Source organism: Seriola aureovittata, chromosome 12 (genome assembly GCF_021018895.1).
Source record: "Seriola aureovittata isolate HTS-2021-v1 ecotype China chromosome 12, ASM2101889v1, whole genome shotgun sequence".
In the NCBI taxonomy this organism is placed as follows: Eukaryota; Metazoa; Chordata; class Actinopteri; order Carangiformes; family Carangidae; genus Seriola; species Seriola aureovittata.
Window position 1 is genome coordinate 24,033,623 of NC_079375.1, and position 13,266 is coordinate 24,046,888.

General features: G+C 39.6%; 1 protein-coding gene across 9 annotated transcripts in view; it reads left to right on the forward strand.

Annotated features, from left to right (window-relative positions):
* Positions 1-10,361: 10,361 nt before the first annotated feature.
* Positions 10,362-13,266, forward strand: part of astn1 (astrotactin 1) — a 380,707-nt gene continuing 377,802 nt past the window's right edge. For 4 of the 9 annotated variants that reach the window (XM_056392104.1, XM_056392108.1, XM_056392109.1 and 1 more), the window contains exon 1: positions 10,363-10,923. In XM_056392104.1, coding sequence (XP_056248079.1) covers positions 10,611-10,923 — 313 coding nt within the window. In that variant the 5' untranslated portion in view covers positions 10,363-10,610. Of the gene's footprint in view, positions 10,924-13,266 lie in introns of all 9 variants that reach the window. The other 5 variants (XM_056392106.1, XM_056392110.1, XM_056392111.1 and 2 more) reach the window with 3 other exon arrangements.

Sequence of the window (13,266 nt, forward strand, 5' to 3'; positions counted from 1 at the left end):
CGTAGCAAAAGCAAAACAAGTGGCTCCTTTAATAGAAATAGACATTGAATTACTGAATTTGCAATTACATACATACAGCAAAACTTATTTTTTACTTCCCTGGCTACGGTTTACAAATAGAAACAACAGACAACATCAGAACATGACACAAAAACATATTTTTGCTCATATTGTTTTTTTTAAATACAAAATCAGTGGGGTTAAAGCAGGGCGACTGTTATAAGAGTAATTTACTCCATCCATCATATACTGATACTGCAATGTCAGTCACTTTATTGTGCATTGACAATAATGAATTGTTGAATCTGATCTAATCCATCTTTTATCATTTTCCAGTGAGAGTGAGGAGTAAGTATCTGAGTATCTGTAACTAAATTAATCATAAATGAGCTCCTCAATATTCTTGGGGGAAATGTGTGCTGTAGATCTAACAGAGCTGCAGTGCAACACAGTGTTTTTAAGCAAATCAACAAAATTATATGAAGAAAATGTATATTTTGAGTTTTGTTTTTGGCTTGTTTAGCTAAAAGATTTGTCCAATAATCTTATGCAAATGATGCATGACAGGTTTATTTCCCCTGAATAGTAATAAAAAGGAAATTAATTAAAATAAAGTATAATAACTGTCTTGAATTGTCCTTTTTTGGCAGTCCACATGCAATTACTGATACAATAAGTCAGAGAGCAGTCAGCTTACTGTAATCACTTAATCCTATAATACAGACGTCCGGGCTTGGCATGGCTAGCTAAAATATACTTGTGAGTGATAAAGCATCTGCTGCCAGGTACCAGCGGTTCACCTTTCAAGTTTCATCTTCCCTACAGACTCATTCAATGCAAAGTGATGCTACTGTGAAGAAGGAATCATGATGGGAGAAGGGCTTCACTATATGACACTGCAGCGGAATTGACAGCAGGAGTGTTGCTGAGGTTGCAAGTGCTTTTCTGCATGAATACTTCAAGTGTCTCATTGTGAAGAAAAGCTCTCCAAATATTTCCCTAGCCAGGGGTTTACACAGTATCTGTTTCTTATGGTAATTCCTCTCGTCAACCAGTCCCTGGTTACCATGGCAATCACTCACTCTGCAGGCACTGGTTGGTTGGGGACTTGAGCTAACGGTGTTCATCTGACACCACACATGACTTAGAGCACATGTGCATGGATGAAAGAACGGTTCAAATGTTATGAAGCAACAGAAAGAGTGGAAATGTTTCCAAAATGGTAAATTCCACATTGGAGTAAAGGCAGATTCAAAACCCCTTTGTTTCTATAGTTAACAACAATTTGTTTTTTCTTGTTAGTGCTCTTGGTCAGAGACATGCATTTAGTCGAACACAAACAGCCTCATCATTTATCTGATCCAGGGCCTGTTTCTCATATAAAACCAGCTCCACTGATTCAGTTCTTTCACAAAAACTGCAGAGCACAGCAATAACTTATTTATCCACAGTGTCACATTCAAACCTAATTTTGAAAGATCTGCTGACTAAAGGCTAATTCCTACATCACAAAGCTCTAGTTCACTGTCAAGACAACCAGCAGGCACTTTCATATTTGTCCTATTTTCTTGTAGAACAGCAAACTCCACCTATAACTAAAAGAAATGGATATAAACGAAGGAGCTCAAATAAAGCAGTGGACAGTGATGTGGGTGTCGCTCACCCTCTACTTTCTCCTCTTCTAAAGGCATGTACTGTTCTGGAGTAACAGCTGATGTGCTGTGGATGTTACATGTTTTATGTCCATCCAAAAAGATTGTTTTATTCATATGTACAGTGTCCTCAAGAAGACCCTTTCCACTGCAGACATTTTGATTTGTTAAAGCAGGAGAAGCAGGTGTAAATAACAACTTTCAATCATGTATCTTTCGAAGCCATGTCAGTGAGTGTGAGCACGCACAACAGGATCTGTGTGAATGCAGCCACCATTAATGTTATTACCATCTGTGTTTTTCCTGCATTAAAAAGTCAATATATCTACAGTGAAATTATTATTTAACCATGCATACTAAGCCCATCAGCCTGCCATGCTAGGATTCCAAATGCCAAAGCTTGATGTTGGCCTCCTTTACAAGGAAGTTAAGACTGAACAGTGTAACATTGTGGGAGAAAGACAAGAAAGACAGTAAGAAATAAAAATAGTAATAAAAATTAAATTCACAAAAACAAAAAGACAGAGACAAGGAAACAAAATAATAAATAAATACAAGAACAGCCGCATTCAATTTTCATGTGAAAATTTATATCTTGTGCATATGAAAGATTTCTACACTAGTCCCAAGAAACCTCATGATATGATCATATACACTGTTTTATTACCTAACACTGTCCTGAGTCCTGTAACTGTCACTTTTTTAAATAATTATTGTTGTATTTTATGTTTCAGTTGTTTTTTGGTTTTTTTATATAATAATGTATAATTATATTGCAGTTCATGTTTCAGTTCTTTTTTCAATAATACATCATTATATTATTGTATTTTATTTTTCAGGTATTTTTTATAATATGTAATTATCCAATTATACTTTATGTTATAAGCAATGCCGCCACTAAACAGCAGTTCAGAGTTATTTGTCACATGCCAAGGTACAATGTAGAGTAAACAAAGGATTTTTTAAATATAAAAACATTGTATATGGCAAGAAATGTTGCGATAATTGATATTATTGAATATGAGCCCAAACCTAAAGGAAAAGAGATGTGAATAACAACATGTGTTCACATCAATCACATTGCTGCAGATGTAATGGGTGCACTATCATCATCTACAATTAAAAAGACAAACTAAAACGCTTGACAGTAAATCATGTTTTGTCCTGTTCTTCAGCTATGAGAAAAAAATTGTGCAGTTTCTATCAGCCAACATCTCGAATAACAATTCCTGCACATGGTAAACATATGTACCATTTAGTGTTTTGATGATAAAAACAACTTTGAAACATTGCTTTGTCGATAAGCACAGAGGATTGCAGGGGATTATAAGGAGATAGAAGTAAGCCTGCAGTATATTGTTTTAAATCCATAGGTAAGCTTTGGATTTAGATTTTGTGGAAAGAAATTATGCCGATGTGTGTGTGTGTGTGTGTGTGTGTGTGTGTGTGTGTGTGTGTTTTTCCATGTCTTTTTAAGCAACCATAATTTTTTTACATCACAACAGGACATTGTGTGCATCATGGCTCTGCGCTGGAAGGAACCCACTGCTTTGATCCTGTCACATCATCCACCACCCTCTGAGCTCACAACACACACACACACACACACACACACACATAAACACACACACACACATAAACACACACACACACACACACACACACACACACATTGGTACACACATTCATGCACAGAGTCACGTAAGCAACAATTTCAGACCATTACAATCCTCCAGCGATGGGTTAAAAGGCTCTGCATAATCTGCACTGGTTTGTCTGAAGTGGCTCATTTATATCATATGCTGAGGCTTTGAAGAGGCTCCACCTATAGCTGCTGCAGGATGATTTGAACCAGTTGTTGGAGCCCCAACAGCGTGATGACAAAGGCCTTTTTCTAGGCTGTAATCAACTTTGCAGCCCACGCAGAGGCTGAGGGGCAAGCGAGCTGCAAAGATGAATCTGTTTGCTCCTGATCACAGAACAAGCCATACAGCGGGCCAAAGCCTTGCTAGTTGGCAATGGGAAGAGTCTCAAGATTAAACAGTGAGATCTTTCTCTTGATCAGACCCTTGGTCTGCCCTCCCCACCAACCCTGCACCTGCTAGTCACAACCCCTGATGTATGTGCGCTCTTCTACCCCCCCCCTTCCCTCTCTTTCTCTCTCTCAACTTTCACTGACTGTCTTTCTTCTACTCCCTGCCCCCTCCCTCCACCCTTTTCACTGCTTTTGATTATTGGCAGCAACCCAGCGAGCAAATCTATCGGAATTTCATCTCTGCTTCGCTTGCAATCGCTTTCACATGTGCACACTGTCTCACAATCTCTTCACACATACATTCATTCCCCGCTCTCCATCTCCCTCTCTCTCTTTCTGCACACACACATTCACAGAGACCTATTTTGTCATTCTCTCTTCAAGACTTTCTCAATACTCTTTAATCATAAAATACTGGAACCCGGCTTAATCCGGAGTAGACTCAAGCTGCTAACTCATTTTGTCTATTTATCACTGTATAATACATGGAGGAGACACTTTTCCAATTCCACAGCAAGAGTCGACATTAAAGTCATTCTCACTGAATCGTGGAAGTTTCAGGTGAATTGTTAAATGCAGTCTCAGGACTAGATGAGTGCTAAATGCCTTGAAAGAAATTGGAAAGAAATAAAATGGTATTTTAAGGATCCCCTTGGAGAAACTCTCTGCAGCTCGTGCTCTAAAAGAGATCAGAGGTGCCTGCAAGGTGCAAGAACAGTGCAGGTTAACATTCAAGGACACTGCGGAAGGGGGGGTGGATGCATGGCAATACCAGGGTGTTAACCTGAGCCCCGGCAGTTTGTTCAAACGCAAAGGCACCTTACTGCCAGCTATATTTAAATGAATTAAAGGGTGAGGCTGATTATTACAGTGTGACCATGGAATATTTGTCTCTTCATCATTAGAAATCGACAACCACTTCATGGTTAAGGTTAGAGGAAGATTGTAAAAATTATATATTTTTTTATTTTATATTACATATTTTTAAAAAATGATATGGTTAGTCTATGAGGGTTTGGCAACTAAAACACCAGGTTAATGTTAGAGACAAATCTGTCATGATCTGCCTCTTTAACTGACTGTTTGGACTTTGTGTTTAAGATTACCTGTTTTATTTTGAAGTTACTTCCTTGTGTGTCTGTAGGTTGCTTTACTTCCTGTCTTTGTCTACTTTTCCCTCTCTTTTTCTTGTCAGCCCCGCCCCTTTTGTGTTTCACCTGTGTCCAATTATCCCTTGCCTCCCTTGTGTATTTAAGCCTCTGTCTTCCCCTGCACTCTGTTTTGTTTCTGCAGACGTCACCTGTTCTGTGACTTGTATTCCCTCGTGTTTCCCGCCGATTCCAGCGTTAGGACTTCCTGTTTTGTCTCCGTTTGCTCCTGAGAGTCTTCCTGTTTGGATTACCTGTGTTCACCTCCTGACTGCTAGCCTGTAAGTTTCTGGACATTCTTTGTTTATGAAAGCACATGCACTACCACCTACCTGCCTTTTGTGTTTGTCTACATCTTGGTCCCGGGTTAGAGTTAGTTATTTATCCTAAAACATGACAAGATCATGGCCAAGGATCATAAACATTATATATAAACAACTATGTGCAGATCTGTGGCAGTGCATGAACACAGGACACAGATCATGTCTGTAGTGTGCATCTGGTCTTAATTTTGCTCTTAAATTCACCAAAGTAAAGTTGAACTTAACTCAAAAAGTTATCTGCTCTACCCTCAGGCTAACTCGGGCCTAAGACCTATTCTTTTCATGCACCAAATCACAAGAGAGGAAATAATTGGTGGTTTGTAAAAAAAAAAAAAAAAAAAAAATACTGTTTTTGAAAACTCAATAACCGAATACTGTCGCAATACTGAATATTAAATATTGTTGGAAATCTACAGCAGTGAGACTATTGGTTGTTTTCATGTGTCCAAGGAAGCCACCCTAAGCTTGACTGACCAGTTAGCAGAAGCACAGAGCCCTGCCACGCTAAAAAAGCCAACGCATTTCAACTCCATCAGCTGCAAGTCTGAGCTATATTGATCTAATGTGCTGTTGAACATATATTATTACACTTCTTCCCAGTACAATGTCCTTGCTGCTGTTGAATTCATCCAGAGGCCGGGCCTTTTCTGCTGAGTGTTCGGCTGAAGGTCATTTGTGAGGTAAGAAACCTTCACTCTGTAACACCACTGTACAATCAGCAAGCACTGAGTGATTCAGGAGTCGCATTCCAACATGATTAATTTGATAAGCTTCAATTCATATCAGATGATTATATTATTCATTATCACAGTAGCTGAAGCTCATGCATTTAATCATTTTGAACCACGACCTACAGTATTTGGTTCAAATATCTCATGAACAACAAAAATTTGCTGCCCCACAATGTTATGCCTCTGCCAACCAGTACAGGGTTAATTAGCATGTGAAATCCTGAGTTATAGCCAAAACGTGTTTTGCACAGTAACAGTCATCTTTGACCTTTGAACCTCCAAAGTTTAATCAGTTCATCTTTGAGTCCAAGTGAATATTTTTGCAAAATTTGAAGAAATTCCCTCAAGCTGTATCACAAGACTGTGATATCATACAACAGGGCAAAAAAATGTTTTGTGAGTTCACAGTGACCCTGAACTTTTGACCTTTAACCTCCAAATTTGAAAAAATTCCCTCAAAGCATTATTGAGATATCGCATTCACATGAATCGGACGGACAGGCGGACCACCCGAAAACATAATGCCTCCGGCCACGGCTGTCGCAGAGGCATAATAAGATGTAATTTAGTGGTCCACAGCTGTTATTTCAGGCGGTTGGATACATATTTAAATCAGCATTGGGTAAATTGGGTAAAAATCTAAATCACTAGATATCTAATATTAAAAGACTCTGATCTGGGCCAAAATAATAAAAAATACTTCCCAGCAAATTAGTCCTGCTTAAGAAATTCAAGAATGAGACGGATTTGTGCTTCGGATGAATTTAGAAAGATGAAGTGTGATTATCACTTAAAACTAAATCAAAGTCTCATGAGTTGCATGACAATCAGATGTGCTTCAGGATGCTGCAAGTTTTCCCACATCACTCTCCATAATAACCTGCTATACAAATGACGTGGGCTTGTTTTTTTTTTACACTCTCCGCTAATCCAGTTCAGGGAGCTGGCGCAGGCCTACAAGGCGGTGAACCTGTTACTTCTTACTTCTGAGCCTTTTAGCAAATGTATGATCCCAAACAGGGTTTCAGAGCACATTATCTAAATATTTCTATTGCAACAAAAACATCTCAAAACTTGTCCATAAAGAAGCCAAATCAAACCAAATCCAAACTAGGTCACCACCCCACCCCACACCCCCACCTCTCCAGTCCCAGCTGGTACAGTCCAATAAAGCTGATTGAAAGCAGAAGCAATCACAGGTGTGGGCTTCATGTAAACACCACCATTCGCCAACCAGAAGTGGAGCTGGGAGAGAGTGGGAGAATAAAAAGCACCTAAACAAATAAAGTCAAATGAGATTTCAAACAGGTGAACTAGAATCTGTGGAGTATATTCACCTCGATCAGATATCCACAGCGACCACCGAAGTGTTAATTAACGGAACGTCTCCAATATAAAATGGATGTGCAGTGTAGTGACGGAGAAGTCTCACAGATCCATGAGGAGGAATATTTTCAGTATTTACATTGGCGCGTGTGTGTGTGTGTTTGTGTGTGTGTGTGTGTATAGAGTCATAATAAACTGCAGTGCAGGTGTTCAGAAGAATAAGATGAATCAAGCTTTGAATGCAGGTGCCATATTTGTTGGGATTAAATCATTGTTGCTTTTGGTCTTTTCATTGGATTTGTTGACAAGGAGAAAAATATACAATATCACCAGCCGCATCCTTTAACTCTACAGAGAAATAACATTTCATTAGCCACTGACGCAGAGTCTGAAAATCTTCCAAATGATCATTTAAAACTTTCTCTGGGGCCTTAAGGCAATGCACCAGAATAAAAGTTTCCCTTTCTCCTTATCTGTGCTGTCACTTATTTCTTCTGGACTGTGCAACAGCAGAGAAGCCTGAGAGGAACAAAAGGGCAAACACACCCAGAAGCAAAAACTTCTCAAGTCTCATTTGAATACCGATGAATTTACTTTCACCAGTGTCTTGAGGAACCTCCAGTCCACCATCAATAATGAATGTATGATAATCCGGGCTCTGTTTATTCCACTTATTTTCTTCAATCACTGTCAACTTGTTAATATTTCTCTGCGGGGAACTGATGTCAGCCCACTTCACTGCTCCTTTTTTTTTTTTTTTTTTAGCCTCGATCCCAAACACTGCCCCATTTTGGACTTTAAAAAACAAGTTTCTGACGGATCAGAAAGCGAGAGGAATGGTGGTTAATTGGAAACCACAGAGCTGCTTAAATATTAAATGGATTGACAGTGGTGACACAGAAAAGACAATCTTCTTTTCTTTGGCTTTGCATCCAAATCTAAATGGCAAATTGTCTGGTCAACAAAACAGTCACGGGATTTAGAGTCTGAAAGCCGTCTGCAAATTTTTTGCCTCAGTGCTATTTCAATGGCGCTCTGCTCTGCATTTGTCGGTCTTCCGTTTCATTGTTGTGTAATTCATGTCACTGTAAAATAAATACACTATAAAAAAAAAAAATAAGAAAAGGCTCTTGAACATGCACTTTCACTGAAGGTTTTAAAGCTGCACTATATGACTACATGCAAAAGGTCTTGCTATATTGTGATGAACCCATGAAAAATCATTGTGTGTCTCCCGCAGTTTCCGTCCGCTCTGCAGGGGCATTTTAACATCTTTTAGCGCGTTGTTTTGGACCTGTTGATGAACATAGTGGAGCGTTTAAACAAAGACACAAAAGGAATCCTTCAGCAGTTTGTAGAGAGCAAAACACAGTGAAAAGGAGTTTGAATACTGGACCTACAATCACCAAATGAGAAAAACAAATGAACTCTAAGGTTGGGCCCTTTCTGCTGAATGAGTAAACGGGCAAGTTCATGTTTGTTATTCCCTTCTAGAGCAAAGACTGAGCAAAGAGTAGGACCTCATTTTATGCATGTGTACAAGGTGTACAGTCGAAAAGTAAAAAAGAAAAAATCATTTTCTAACCACTTTTCCTTGACCTCAATGGAAATTAGGTCAAGGGAAGGAGAATTCATAAGGGCTTTGGAAAAGGCAGCAGAAAGAATCCAACTGCATTTACACTATAGGCTAAAAAAACATTTTAATCAAGATATGCAAATTACATTTTCTCAACAAATAATTTGTCATATTTAAAACCAAAAATCAAATTTTATAGCTATATTCTTTAGGTCTGAATGCACTAAATGAGATTGGTTCTATCTGTACACTCAACTTTATTCATGACTGGTCAAAATATGCCTTGTACCTCAACGTCTGACTGTAGCATTCATTTGCATATCTGCAAACGATTGGAGACAATTTTCCTATTGGTGACCTCACATTCAATGAATTGTTGTATAAAGCATCAAGGTCATAATTAGCATTTGCAACTTGAAAGCCGCCTGAAAAAATAAGTTGGAGGTTGAAAATACCAGCTCTTCCACATGTAACATGAACACTGCATGATTCCAGCTGTGGGTGTTGCTGCCTGACATTTAAATGCTCAAACCAATCAGAGCATGATTCATGACGAAGACACAGAAACACTAGACTGGGCAGCTGCCAGTTTTACCAAGCTGCAGCTTCACATCCAGCTATATCTGTATTTGACTCGTCTTTATCCACATCTACCCCCTCCAGCTTGGTCGAGTTCACACAAACTAGAGCTAAGACAGTTACACATTTTCATGATTGTTCCTAAAGACCCTGGACAAATGAGCAAACACAGGTGATTTCCATTATGTTGCTTGATTAGACCTTCTCTCAGGACAATGTGAGCGTGTGTAGACTGAGTTTGACTGACATGTCCCTCACTCTCTTGATGGGTGTGTTGCTGTTGTTAGGGCGAGACAAATTACTTCATATCATATCATTATTAAAACTGTGAGAGATGGCCTCATATAATTAGCCACTGACCATTTTTTCATTCACAAATTTTATTATAGTGTTTCAGTGTCAACGTGTTTGTGTTCTGTAGTTTTATTTGTGTCCAACAAGGTTATTGAATTGTGTGTTTTTTTTAATATTTTTTTTATTGTGTTAATCGGGTCATCTGCTCAATCAGTGACAGCGGTGACAGTGTGCATCATCAGATTCATGTTTTGTTTGTTATAGTGTTGTTTGAAAGCGTTCTGTTGTCTTGCTCAACCCATCTGAGCGGATAAACTCTAAACTATTTTGCCTGGCCTCTTGCCAACAACATCCACTTTAAAGTTTCCCACTTCCAAACAGCATCTTTTGCCCTTTATATCCACGATGTTGGCAACACAGACGCTGGTGGTGAGTGTTTGAATTCAACTTGTGCATCCAGACCATCAGTTAGACAATTATGCATTCATCCAGCAGTGTCTACCTCATCACAGAGGTCAGGGAAACGATGCTCAGTGGTGTTAGATGATATGCAAATTTGCATGAGGGGGCAAATGTACAATTAAATTACAAATGATGATGCTTTTGTTGATGGGAGCCCCAGGGCAATCTGGGTGCACGTCCTGTTGGTAATCTATGCCATTACAGAGCCCTTTGGACAGTTTATCAATCAATTACAGTAAAGGGGTCAACGGCATTACAACACTCAGCAGCCATACATTCAGAGCTCCGTGCTGTATGTACAAATATCCAGTGTTTGATGGTATGTGAGAAACAGGGGGCGTTTGTTTCTGACACTGTGAGAGCCCGACGGTGTATCACACCGCTCTCACACACTCTGCTGCTGCTCTCTCCGCCGGGCTGAGAGACTGAAGCAGGCTGACAGAGAAACGGCAGAGGAGGCGAGAGGAAACGGAGCGACGGAGAGATGGCGAGCATCAACATGGGGCCGAGACCGCTGCCGCTGCTGCTTCCGGGGCTCGCGTGGGTCCTTCTGGCCGTCTTAACGGCTAACGTCCGCGGTCTGAACGGCGACGAGGACCAGAGCCAGGACACCGAGTGCAAGATGAAGAGCGTCACCGTGTCGGCGCTGCCGTTTTTGAGGGAAAACGACCTGAGCATCATGCACAGTCCGTCGGCCTCGGAGCCCAAGCTGCTGTTCTCCGTGAGAAACGATTTTCCCGGGGATGTCGTGGTGGTGGACGACCTGGAAAACACCGAGCTCCCCTTCTTCGTCTTAGGTGAGTTTTTTTTTTTTTTTTTTTTAAAACACAACGGTCTGCGCGGTCCGTTAGCCGCTAACTGAGCAGATTACAGCCGCCTCACTTATTATTATTATTATTACACCGGAGCATCTGTCTATTAGCTTAGGCCTGGCTACATACCATGTTTTCATTTTTTTTTTTAAAAGCACTACAGTCTATACAACAACCAGAATGAATAGCTAACGCAGTCACCTGCTTCTACATGTCATAACCTGTCTGTCAGTTGCTCATAATTAGCTTAGCGACTGCTACTGATAACACTGGCGGGTTAAATCAACACTTTGTACTTGTTATTGCAATAATAGGCCGCATAGCATCCTAATGCTAACAAAACTCTACTATTCTCCTTTCAGTTACAGCCAATAAAAATACATTTGTCGGCTTAGCATCATTTTCATGCCATGTTTTTGTTGTGTATATTCTTCCTCCCTTTCACACGTGGCTCTGTTAAGTACGTGTGTGGCAAACTACTTGCTAGTTAACAGACAAGCAGCTTAAACTGTTCACACTTCGTTACAACTTTTACACTTGTCTCCGTCTGTTATGTACTTTTACTTGTGCTGCCCACGCCTTGTATGTGCTGTATTTAACTAAAACGCGACACTTAAAGCTCTGTAGTTAGTTTCAGGCCTTATTAAATCAACTTTATACTTTCTCCAAATGTCAAAAATTAATTGGACATAAATAACAGAGTCTGGCTTAAAAAGCTACAGTTTGCATTGTGGAAGTTTGCTGGCCGCTGTCCATGGTGCTGAATCTCCTCGGCAGCCCCCGTGACAAGCTGCTGCTGCTGTGAGGGGCATTGATACACATTGGGGGTGGGGATGTGGTGTGTGGTTTCCAGTGTCACATTTAATCATCCCAGTTTAGTCAGCTTTGTGTCTTTGGGTGTCTGAGTTTGTGTGAGTATTTGGTGTTGCAGCTCTGAGTCTGGTTGTGCAATTATTTAATGTTATGTTGACCCCAAGTTGGCAATCAACAGGAAAGAAGTTAAAAAGTAGGTCTGGTTGTTGGATCTGTCGTGTTTATCATTCTTTGAAGCAGCTGCCTGTTTCACATGTCCATTGTAGCTTTTCTTCTTTGTAGTGTCGCTTTGATGCATCACTTTTGATGACTGGCTGGAAAGAAAATATGTGACAACTTTATATTAAAGATAAACCGTGTGCCAACATACATACAGACTTTAGAAAACCTGACGATAACACCGACCAAGTAACTATTAGCATCACTTCAGGGGGGACTCTGTTGCTCCTAAACAGTGGCATGGCTGACAATTTTTATTTGTGGAAATTTAGACTTTCTCCATTTTTTTTTTAACCTTTGTAAGACAGCACACAGTCAAAGGCGCAGGGAGTGAAAAAGGGAGGTGACGTACAAAAAAAGTGTCCAGCTGGACTTAAACTGATTCCGTGTCCAGCATCTTAAACTCCTTGACCACGGACGACCATGGATATTTGACCTTGCTGTAGTTCGGTTACAGTATTACCATAATTATTGAGAGGAGTTAATGTCTGTAACACAATTTTGTTATGCTTGTGAGAGACGTGAATAGAATAGTATTATTTGAAAGTTTTCTGTATTGGTGCTAATATAATATTCTTTTTGGATACCTTAGTTATGGGCAATATATACATGTGTACAATGTGCACAATATACATGTTTTCACCCCTTTTTTGCCATTCAACAAAATATTTCTAATTTACGTCAGTGTTAAAGTGCATACACTTCCTAAAGTAAAAATAAACTCATAGAAAAGCTTCCTGATTTAACTGAAGATGTTTCTGATTGCAGAATAAAAATAGAAGAATAAACACACCTAAGAATCAATGTACATGCTTTCAATGTACACAGTAATGGTTACAGTATTTTCATCATTAATTTAATTACTCTGTTAGTCTCCAAGATGCTAGAAAATAGTGAAAAATGTCCATCAGTTTCACAGATCCCAAAAAAAGCAAATCAATGTAGGGCCGCTACTAACAATTCTTTTCATTAACAATTAAGCTGACTTTTAATCAATTAATTACTTCATCGAATAATTGGTCTGTAAAATGTTAGAAAAAAGTGAAAAATGCCCAGCACAGGTTAATAAATCCCACAGTGGTAACTTCAGCTTTCTGTTTTTATCTGACCAACAGTTCAAAACCAAAGATACTCAAGCAATATCACACGAGAGTGAGTGATGTTGTATTGAATATCAGCACGACTGTGATTCGGTCGTAGGTACAAGGCCGCCAACACAAATAGTTTCGCTACTTTATTGTTGCTAAATGACACATAAACATTTTCCTGACCTGGCGATGTCATATGAGCGCCCCT